Genomic DNA, 11637 nt, shown 5'->3' with positions numbered 1-11637 from the left:
CCATTTTCTCACTACTATAATCCACTTCTTTGTTTTTTATTGTCTGTCTCTTTTATTCATTTATTTTTTCCCTCAATCCTCAATACTATATCCACTTTTTTTTTTCGTGATTTTCTCTTTTATAGACTAAATATAAAATGTAGTTATATAGTTTTTTTTTTTTTTTTTTGAATGTAGTTATATAGTTAAATTTTTTAAAAAATAGAAAAAGGGTCAAATAAGCCATCGAACTTTAGCTTAAAAGTCAATTAGGTCTTTAAACTTTTTAAATGTGCAATTACACACATCAACAACTCATTTAGATACAATGAAGTCCAAAAACAAGTTAATGACCTGTTATCACAGGTCATTAGGGTTCAGGCCACATTCCGGCGAATTTTTCAACAAAAAAAACGACCAACAATCGACCCAGATTTACCGAAAATTTTACCGATCACTTTTTTTTTTTTTTTTTTTTTGGTCAGAAAATTCGCCAGAAGGTGGGCTGAACTCTAATGACTTGTAATAGCATGTCATTAATTTATTTTTGGGCTTCATTGCACTTAACGGGGTGTTTGGTTGGAAGGAAGGAATTAAGGGGGAAAGAAATTGTAATTCGGTGGGAAAAGAATAAAGTAAGAATTACAATTACATTACTTGGTAGGAATGAATAATGAAAATGGAATAAGTGATATAAAGACTAAAATACCCTGGTGTGTAATAATTTTAATAATAACATTCAAGAACAAATATGTCTTTTCCATCCCTTTCCCTTTGGATGAATTCATTGAATTGCAATTCATAGGGGACCTATGAATTGCAATTCAATGAATTGAGGGAATTGCAATTCCCCCCAACCAAACAATGTAGTTTATCATTTCATTGAATTGCAATTCAATTCCAACCCAATTCATGTCAACCAAACACCCCTAAATAAATTGTCGAGGGGTGTAATTGCACCATTAAAAAGTTGAGGGGCCTAATTGACTTTTAAACTAAAGTTGGAGGGTCTATTTGACCATTTTCCAAAAAAAAAATTTAATTAAACACCTTAGCTCTTTACTTTTATGTAATTTAGTTAATACTTTTTAAAACTCGAGAACTAACGACAACTTGAAAGTCTTTGTTATCGATGATATTCAACTTGTTTAGCATTTGTTGTAATTGTGTTCAAGAAAATGAAGTTTCAAAATATGATTTCTTGATTTGTCAATTCTCTATGTTTTTATCGTGTTTTTCTATTGTCTTCTTCGATTTGATTTTGCGAAAATTTACTTTAATATTCAAGTTTAAGTCTCATTTCAATTCAGGTATAAGTTAGATTGTAGTACTAAAAATAAATAATGGTATATTTCCTAAATGTGGACTTTGATTGTAGCAATATGAATCCGGGATGTGATATGTAAAAAGAAAGAAAAAAAATGAAGTTTTGTCGATTTTAAAATTATTTTTTTTTTTAAATCAAAATAAAATAGCAATTACTCTTTTATCCTTTATATATACGAATTACGAATGGCTACTTGGAACTTGGAAGAACTCTTCTGCTTTTACTGCATTGTTTGAGAAAATGCAGGGGTTTTGGAAGGCTGGTCGGCTAGCTAGGGTTTTGAGGAATCCATCGCCAATTCTGCTCAACTCCGAACGACTTCACTCACCCACTATCCACGCCATTGATGCTTCTCATAGCTCTTCTCTATGGCGCTGCTATCCCACGAACCTTCTTTCCTCCTCCTACTCAGGTTTACGCTCCGCATCTCTCCCTCCCTCTGTATATATGCGTTAGCGTGTGAATCTTTAATTGAAGAAATCAATTTTTTATTTTTGTTGTTGTTGTTGTGAAATCTCAAATGCCGAAGTAGAATGCTTATTAAATCTCAATGGTTAATAGACGTCAGTATAAGTGAAATTTGGGAGCTTGTATTTGCACATGGCTTGTAAAAATTGAAATTGCGTGGGACCATAATTTTTGCCGGAAATATATATATATTTTTTTGTTTTGTTTTGTTTTGTTCTTGTAAAGATTTTTGTGTGGAAATGAAGCAAGGAGTAAAGCGAAAGAAAAATGCTGATAAAATATGAAATCTAATGATAAAACTTCAGTTTTGAATTACAAAACTAGAAGTGTAAGGGAAAAGGATTTGGAGGAAATTTCTGTGCTGCCTTTTATTTGCTTACAATGGGTATTTAAAAACAATGCGGCAAAGAAATGACTAATGGTGATGGGGTTTTTACTTGAAAACATGCTATGGGAATGTCCAAAAAGTATGGCTAGTTGCAACAGAACATGAACATTAAAAGAAACAAAAATAAAGTAAAATTGAAGCCGAGTCCTCATATCTCATTGCTGTACATGTATATGGAATTAGGCTTAGACTGACGTGCAAACCCCTGTGGAAAGCTCTCATCATCTAAAATGTTCCGGTTCTTCTGGATATTGCAGTTTAGGAAAAGAAAAATTAAAGATGTAGAAATTCACATTACTGAAAGGGAAAAATTGTGTGTTGTTTAAACCTGGACAGTTAACTAGTTAAGCTACATATAAATAGATAAATTTTAGATCTTTTTGTGTGTGTGTGTGGTCTACATTTCACATTAGCTTTGTGGTAATTTATTTTTCTTTTATGGACCTTTTTACTCACATTGTTTAGTCATTATATTCTCCATAGCATCTAAGAAGAAATATCTAGCACATAGATTTACTAAAGTTGATATTATGGGCTATCAGGGATTTCTGGAAATCCCACGCAGGTGGAATCAAAACTTCAAAGAGAAGCGTTGTCATCTTCTATATGCCATATGATGCAGAGGGTGTCATATTCTTCTGAAGCAACTGTAGTTGAAAGTGGCTCTACAGGTGATAGTTGTTTTATGAATGGTTTGAGCTCTGTTTCTGGAAGAATAGTTGGCCAAGCTAACTTACATTGCTGTTCTAAATGCAGAAACTGTGAAGGAAATATACGAAAAGATTCTGAAGTCTATTGTGGATAAAAAATCGGCTCCTCCAAATGCTTTTTTGTGGTCACTAATTGAAAAATGTGCAAACCATGATGATATTAAGCTTCTCTTTAACATTTTACAGAGACTTCGAATATTTGTTAGTTATTCTTCCTTACCTGTAAATTGATAAGTGCTCCTATCTTTGATTTTAATTGACCCATTTTGCTGTATTTTATGCATATGTAGAGACTGTCAAATCTACGTATCCATGAAAATTTCAATTGCGCACTCTGTCAGGAAGTTACAAAGGCATGCATACGCATAGGTGCCATTGAGTTTGGTATGAACACTGATATGTTAAGTTCTACTTTTAGCTATGAACTTGAGAACTTTGTTTGAATACTTTTTTCTAGAATCATCATGTCTGCTTTATCATGTGCAGGTAAAAAGGCATTATTTAAGCACAATGTGTATGGATTAAGTCCTAATATTGGATCTGCTCACCATTTATTGGTATGTAAGGATTTTTGCTTCTATGAAGTTTGATGTTATGCTTTCATAAACAAAAGGATACATATATGCATATGCATACATGTGTGTGTGTGTGTGTGTCTGTTTATTTATTGATTGTGGTTGTACCACAAAACTTTCATGCAGAAATTTCTTGTGGTTCTTTATTTGCCAAGTCTGGGTTTTATATGACTGCAGATGTATGCTAAACAGCATAATGATGTTAGTCTCATGGTAGATATTATGAGACTCGTGCAGAAGAATGATTTACCTCTACAGCCAGGAACTGCAGATTTAGTTTTGAGGTATGCAACAATAATGCCAAAAGTCCAACATGCTTGTATCTCTTTACTATTCTTTTGCATAAGTCTTAATTTTTTAGGCATAAAGTTTTGCTAAATCCACACTTATGTGTGGAACAATATCGATGAAGACTCAAGACACCCAAAATGAATAATCCATTTGGATTAATATTGTTTCATATAATATTAAAGCAAATTCATTTAGGTACATAGAAATGCTTGAGACTCATAGTTGTCCTCATTGGATATGGCTATTTGCAGGGTTTGTTATGAAAATGATAAGTGGGAGTTAATGTGTAAGTATGGAAAAAGATTTACCAAGGCAGGAGTAAAGTTGCGTCAGGCTTCATTTGACTTGTGGATGGAATTTGCTGCAAAAATGGGTACCTGCAACCTTCTCAATGCCTATAGTAGTCTACTACTCTACAAGTGTATCACTTAATATGTAGGGGAAATTTATCCATTCTTAACCCTCTTTCATTAAAGGGGGTTGTTGATATGTTCCACTAATATTTTACTATCCTCTGTAGGAGATGTTGATTCTCTTTGGAAAATTGAGAAGATAAGATCAGAATCCATGAAACATCACACAATTTCCAGTGCATTTTCATGTGCTAAGGTAGTGCTTTGCACATCCACTTTTATACCTAATCCAATTGTATTATATGTCCTCTATTCTTGCTTCCCCGTTTTTGATTAAGCAGATTCATAGGGATATATAAATGAATAGGTATATTCATATTCATGACATAAGCAACACATTTGTTATGTATTTCACAGGGTTTGTTGATTGGTCACAAACCTGAAGAAGCTGCTGCAATCATTCAAGTATTTTATGAGGTAGGCAATAATTCCTGAGTGATTTATAGGAAAATTGTTACATCTTGTTCTTCCATGGAATGTAATAAAATAAAAAAGCAACGACTCTTTCTCTCTATCTGCCTCCGTGTCTTTTAGGCTTATAAGTTTAAACAGAGCTAGAGTCTCTTAAATGCTTCACCAACAAATTTCCTTGTGGTTAAAAGTGAATAGTGGTTGAACTTTTTTACTGTTATCTTGTATATTTTTGTTACATATATTTTTACATTACTGTATGCACTTGGCAGAGTTTACCTGACTCGAAGAGGGCAAGTATTGTGGCTGAACTTCAAAAGCTAGCAACTGAGTGGCCTTTGGAAGTTCTAAAGCGTCAAAAGGAGGAGAGCAGAAAGGTAAACCTACCTAATCTGTGATTTGGCAATAGCATTGATATCTCTTTAGCAGACTTAATGGATGTGGTTTATGGAAATGCTTTATCACACCGTTGTGTTCATTAGGAATTGGCTAGCACTCTACAAAATGGTGTTCCTGCCATGATCAATGCACTATCAAGCATAGGCGCAAATGTGAAAGTAAATATGGAAGATCTGAGCAGAGAAGGTGTGTTGTCTTGACCAAGGGAACATTTTGCGGTCATTTGACGTCTCATATTCTATACTTGGTATTGGTATACTGGAGAATCAGCAACTACTAGGAAGCATGCCGCAGTTGACCTCTCTTTGCAAAAGATGCAAACCTTTATAGGCTTCTACTTGACTTAAGAACACTTATTATTAGTTTTATCATTTGAGGCTCTGTATCAATCTTTCAATCTTTTAAAACTTCCAGTTTTGACTCTGAAAGTTTGGTGTTCTAAGGTTAGTAGGAGGTTCAGTGGGTTTACTCAATTCAAACCATGTTTTTCTTCTCAAACTCCAAGTCTGAGAATAATGTCCATTGCATGCATTTTTCCTTCATAAAATGTATGCATAACTCTAATAATAAGGTTTTTTGACTTTTTTTTTCCCTGCATTTTTGGACTGGGTTATAGAAATTGGTGGAAACAGATGCTCAGCTAGTTATTTCAGCATTGTAGTCTAATATATAATCTTCTTTCTGAATTTGAAATTATTATTTATGATATTAAAGAAGCCATGATGCAGTTTAGCGATGTGAGTTTCAATTTTATTAGGAGGTCTACGAATCGGGCCGCCCATGTGTTTGCAAAGAAGACCGTTTCTTTGCCTAACCCGGGGGTGTGGTATGTTGCTCCCTCCATCTTTCGTTCATGTTCTCATGTTGGATTCAATGATTTTATGGTGTGTTTGGAAATCAGAAAAATGACTTCTGAAAAATATTTTTTGAAAAATAAGTTATTTTGTTATTTCTAGTGTTTGGTTGCATTTCAAAAAAGTGTCTTGGTGAGTTTGGTTCATTTTTCGGAAAATGAACAGAAAAGAAAATGGTTAAATACTTTAAACTTTATCTGGTCAACTCTGAAGAAAAAATCAGCTACCAATGACAGTTGCCTGCCATTAGAGAAGGAACGACCAACTGGTTGCCTTCCCATCTTAGAAAAGCTGATCACTGTCACCTTCTCCAGCGAGGGGTGACCAATTGGTTGCCGGGGAGATAAGTCGGGAAAGATGGCTGATACAAAATGTCCGGAAGCGAAGAGAAGAGGCCTGGAAAATGGCTTCCCCCAAAGAAGAGGCTTGGAAAATGACTTCCCTCAATGTTTTCAAGAAAAACATGATGATTTTTCTCTTTGACCAGAATTGATTTTTCATTACTTTAATTTTCGAAGCCTTGCCAAACACTAAAAATCCAAAAAATGATTTACAGAAATCATTTTCTGAAAAATGAGTTTCCAAACACACCCTAAGTTTTTTTTTTTTTTTTTCAAATAACAACAACGTCGTTGGTATATATAGTATGCATATAAGCAAAGTCGTACTAAAATTTGAACTTTTTTATTTAAAAAAAAAAACAAAATTTAGAGTTGTCAAACAACGAAAAAGGAATTGAATATATTCTACCATTTTCATCCATATATATATGGCTCCCAAAACGATATGATGATGTATACAAATCATATATTCTTATTTTCTGTAACAATCATATCTGCACACTGCACCCATCCAAAATAAATTCCAAATATCTGCACTAATCCTTCCGTCTCTACGCACAATTTCACTCCATAATATATTTCAATTTTTTTTTTTTTAAAATCTTTATTCTATTCATTACTATCGTCAGACAAATGACATCAAATGAATGCATAATTTCCTCCTCTAGTGATTATGCTCTGTTTCTAAATTTTGACTACAACGTGACTACAAAATTTAGGCTCCGTTTGAAAAATAATTTTTAAAAATAATTTTTAAAAAATGACTAATTTTCTGAAAATAATTTAAAATTTTAATGTTTGGGGAAAATTATCTTTTTTTTTTTTTTTTTTTTTTTTTTTGTTTAGCTGAAAGTCAACAAATTTCATTTTTTATAGTTCATTTTTCCAAAAATAACATATTATTTGTTATAATAATAATAATAATAATAATAATAATAATAATAATAATAATAATAATAATAATAATGCGCGTTCGCACAGACTTAATTTAATCTAGACCATTAAAAATATTAGATGGATGCACGTGATGTGTTCTCACGTTCTCACCTAGTCACCTAAACACATGTACTCATATGATCTTAAATCTAAATCTCTCTCTCTCTCTCTCTCTCTCTCTCTCTCTCTCTCTCTCTCTCTCTATATATATATATATAGAATCGCACTCAGGTGCGAATGCTTCGCCCAAGAGCGAAATAGGAATGAATTCTGTCCGTCCACGTGTCCAGATCTAATGGATGAGAAACACTGATTTTTTAAAGGAATAATAGTCAAATAGGCCATCGAACTGCACCCGATGAAACAATTAGGCCACTGAACTTAAAAAACCAACAATTAGGTCCCTAAACTAATCAATTTCAAACAATTTTTTCAATTTGAAGGTTTCCAACAGGTCAACAGGTCATCCTTCCAAATTAATTATTTTTTAAAATTTAAATTTTAAAAATTAATTAGTTTTAAATTAAACTTAAAAAAAAAAAACTTGTTCCGGCCCGGCTGGATTCCAGTTTTTTTTTTTTTTTTTTTTTTTTTAAAGTTTAATTTAAAACTAATTTATTTTTTAAAAAATAATTAATTTGGGAGATGACCTGTTGACCTGTTGGAAACCTTCAAATTAGAAGAATTGTTTAAAATTAATTAGTTTAGGGAGCTAATTGTTGGTTTTTTTAGGTTCAATGGCCTAATAGTTTTATCGTGTGCAATTCGATGACCTATTTAACCCTTATTCCTTTTTTAAAAAAGCGCGGTGACATTTTTGTAAATAATTGAACATCGAAGTGCAAGTAAAATGTATTATAAGTGCATATAAAATGTATTATAAGTGCAAGTAAAAAATTTACACTGAGCATCAATACTAAGTGCACCTATAGTTCTAAGTAGTTGCACCTATCAATGGGGGCTATTATATTAAATCCACAAGGATTCTATGTGGCATCAATGACCACCCCTATCATACACTGTTTTACACCCTTAATGGCGGAAGCTTTCGCTTGCAAGGAAGCTTTGTCATGGCTCAGACACCGACGGGAAACTGATATAGACCTCTACACGGATTGTTTGGTACTACAACAATATCTTTCGTCTACTACGCACTCGTTGCGCTCTTATGTAGGCTATGCCATTGATAGCTGCAAAACTAGTATGGCATCTTTTGATTACTGCTTGATTCACTATGTTCCTAGACTAGACAATTATTTAGCGCATACATTAGCTACTTCTGCAATTAATCAGCTCTCTAGTATGTACGCGGACTTAACCCCACCAGACTCTATTTCAGCATATTTCGAATAAATGCCGCACAGGCTCCTTTCAAAAAAAAAAAAAAAGTAGTTGCACCTATAATTCTAAGTAGTTGCACATATAGTTATAAGTAGTTGCACCTAAGTGCATGAATGTTTGCGGGTGGTTTTCAGGGGTATTACTACCCGCTGAACTCAGATCAATGAATGTCAACAAGGCAAAATTACATGCACTTATAGGTGAAAGTAAGTGCACCTATAGTTATAAGTAGTTGCACCTATAGTTATAAATAGTTGCACCTATAGTTATAAGCACACCCAGGTGCATGAATGTTTGATGAAAGTGAATGCTAACAAGGCAAAATTACATGCACTTATAGGTGAAAGTAGGTGCACTTGTAAGTGATTTTACTTGCACTTCGATGTTCAATTATTTAAGAAAATGCCACCGTGTTTTTTTAAGCTATTAGATCTGGACACGTGTCACACACTGATTCGTTCGCATATTCCTTCCTGGACACTTATTCGCACCTTAGTGCATCCATATATATAGGAAGGTTCAAGTGGCGACGGTGTCTTACGGTGCGGCGTCACCAATAGTTCAACAAATATACACCATCAACGTTAGGAAAATACATCATAAAACACACACAAATTAGGTACGCATCACAAAAACACACCATTAGGTGTGAGTAAAAACACCATACAGTGTTCGGAAATACATCATTGGGGGTGGTGAGTTATGGTTTATATTTTTAGGTCTGTTGTGTATTTTTTGTGATTTTTTTTTAATTTAGAATTATGTGTCTACAATGCGTTTATTCAAAAAACATTATTTATTATCAATAAATTAAATAAGAGAAATAATTTCATTAGTTATATTGTCTTTATTTTTCTCCAATATAAATTTTTTTTACATTTAAATTCATCAATTGATTATATTCGCTACATTGTCCCTACAATGTCTTTATTTTTTTTAAAAAATTATTCATTATCAATAAATTAATTAAGAGAAATAATTTTATTAGTTATAGTCTTTATTTTTCTCCAATGTAAAAATTCTATTCATTCAAATTCATCAATGGATTATATTCACTACATTGTCTATATCTTTTTTTGTGCACTATGTTTTCAATTAAATATTGATGATTTTATTGGAACCGGGTATAGGGATACAGAACGAGGGAAGGGCGCTAGGCCCAAAACGATGCGTATAAAAGCCTGAGGTACAGGTCCCAAAACAGTGACCCAAATACAAAGAACGAGGCCCATAGGGTAGGCTATAACTAAATATGCTACTTGCAGAAATCAAACCCAGGTGGCTGGGTTGAGAGTATGAGATCAAGACCACTAGACCGTAGTGCCTGTCGTGTCTGAGTTGCCTTTAGCTAAGGATCCGGGACCCTTATTTATAGCCTGCCCCCTGCCCTCCTAGGCCTCCACGTGCTTTAGTCGCCACTTCATCCTTTTCCGTACGCCAATCTGCACGTTCACCATGCTTCCGAAATTCTCGTGCCCCTTACATGCACCCTCCACCCCGGGCCGCCGGGTGACCCGGCGCTGCCCGCGCCCAGCTGTGCTCGCGACCACCGCCCTCGCGTCCCCGCGCGGGGGCATCCAGCCACGCCCCTGGGCCGCGCGATGGGCGTGGTGTCGCCAGCCGGCGACTCGCCTTGGCCGTGGGCGGTAGCGGCCTCTGCCCTCGCGCCCTCGCATCCACACCGCGCACGCTGACTAACATCTTCCACCATGCACGCCGCACCTACCTCTCCCTCCCCACGCCGCACCTACCTCTCCCTCCCCACGCCGTACCTACCTCCCCCTCACGCCGTACCTACCTCCCGCACCTACCTCCACCCCCTCACGCCGTACCTACCTCCCCCCTCACGCCATACCTACCTCCCCCCTTCCGGTCCATGCTCTTCACCCCGGCCCACCATGCGTGCTTGTCTTCCGAGCTCAATAAGACTTGGGCCAACTTCCTTCTTTCACCACCCCCAAACTTTCCCAATAAAATGGACGCCCTAGGTCCCATATCCCCATCAAATATCAAAGTTATAATACAAAATAATGCTATATATTTATTTACCAAGTATTTTATTAATACCATGAAAAAACTAAAAAAAAAAAATAATTAATAAAGCCAATCATATTAACTACTTGATGGATTCGTTGGCAAAGAGAGTATTCAAATCACACAACAAATTGAAGTGAGAACTATCTCGCAATGTCCTTGTTTTATATTAGCAGATTTGACCAGTGAATTATATCAACGGTTGGTAAAAAGATATTTGAAAAAATTAGCTGTTTAGATTAACATGTAAAATGACTTAATGATATATATAATAATAATAATAATAATAATAATAATAATAATAATAATAATTATTATTATTATTATTATTATTATTATTGTTATTATTATTATCTTAAAAAATAAAAAAATCTAAAAAAATCTAATTAAACTAATCATATTAACTATTTGAGGGATTTATTGACAAAAAGAGTATTCAAATCACACAATAAATTGAAGTGGGAAACTAACTCGTAATGTCCTTGTTTGGCAATCAGTAGTTAACTCTTCAATATTAGTATATATTTAGTGTGTGTTTGGTTGATAGGTTTTGCCCATAGGAATGAGTATGAAAGTGATTGTTATTGTTTGGTTGATAGGTTTTTAGAACACTACTATGGGTTTCGAATGCCCCATCAATTGAAAAACTCATACCCAAATAAAATAAGAGTTTCATTCCCTTATTCATTATCAAGCACTATTATTAGTAACTAGGGGTGGGAATAGGCTAGGCCGGGCTAGACTTTTAAAATTTAGGCCTAGGCCTGTTAGAAAATATAAAGCCTAGGCCTGGGCCTGGGCCTGTATATAGGCTTTTTTTTAGGCTCAAGCCTGGGCCTACAGTAAGCCTGGCCTGGCCTGAAGCCTTTTTAAAAGCCTATTTAATAAATAGGCTTTTAAAAAGGCTTCAAAGTAGGTTCTAAATAGGCTTTGAGCCTATTTAAATAGGCTCAAAGCCTATTTAAAGCCTACATTTTAATATTTACCTGTAAATAATGATCATATTATTAAATTACATCAACCAATAATCATGAATGACAAAACCAAATTCATATTTCATAATAAAATTTCCAACAAGACAAGTTTAATAAATAAGAGTTCATAATACAAAAACCAAGTCCTTAATACAAAAGTCATATCACAAGTTTAACAACAACAGAAATTATAAGC

General features: G+C 34.5%; 1 protein-coding gene across 1 annotated transcript; it reads left to right on the top strand.

Moving 5' to 3' along the window:
• The first annotated feature begins 1494 nt into the window (after positions 1–1494).
• LOC109174997 lies at positions 1495–5558 on the top strand. Its single transcript, XM_019324255.1, has 11 exons — positions 1495–1718; positions 2705–2833; positions 2919–3073; positions 3163–3256; positions 3359–3429; positions 3625–3731; positions 3990–4111; positions 4259–4347; positions 4509–4568; positions 4835–4939; positions 5045–5558. The coding sequence occupies exons 1-11, from the start codon at positions 1547–1549 to the stop codon at positions 5159–5161; spliced, it is 1221 nt and encodes a 406-aa protein (XP_019179800.1). The 5' UTR covers positions 1495–1546; the 3' UTR covers positions 5162–5558.
• The last annotated feature ends 6079 nt before the right edge of the window (positions 5559–11637 follow it).

The sequence above is a fragment of the Ipomoea nil genome, unplaced genomic scaffold (assembly GCF_001879475.1).
Source record: "Ipomoea nil cultivar Tokyo-kokei standard unplaced genomic scaffold, Asagao_1.1 scaffold0679, whole genome shotgun sequence".
Classification (NCBI taxonomy): domain Eukaryota; kingdom Viridiplantae; phylum Streptophyta; class Magnoliopsida; order Solanales; family Convolvulaceae; genus Ipomoea; species Ipomoea nil.
The sequence above is the reverse complement of the archived record's forward strand: the minus strand, read 5'-3'. Positions and strand labels throughout refer to the sequence as shown.

What these genes read in the sequence shown, in the direction of transcription:
- LOC109174997 (XM_019324255.1), top strand. Translation starts at nt 1,547, where the DNA reads ATGCAGGGGTTTTGGAAGGCTGGTCGGCTAGCTAGGGTTTTGAGGAAT. An exon ending in AGTTGAAAGTGGCTCTACAG is followed by an intron (nt 2,834 to 2,918) that starts GTGATAGTTGTT and finishes TTCTAAATGCAG; the next exon opens with AAACTGTGAAGGAAATATAC. An exon ending in GATCTGCTCACCATTTATTG is followed by an intron (nt 3,430 to 3,624) that starts GTATGTAAGGAT and finishes ATATGACTGCAG; the next exon opens with ATGTATGCTAAACAGCATAA.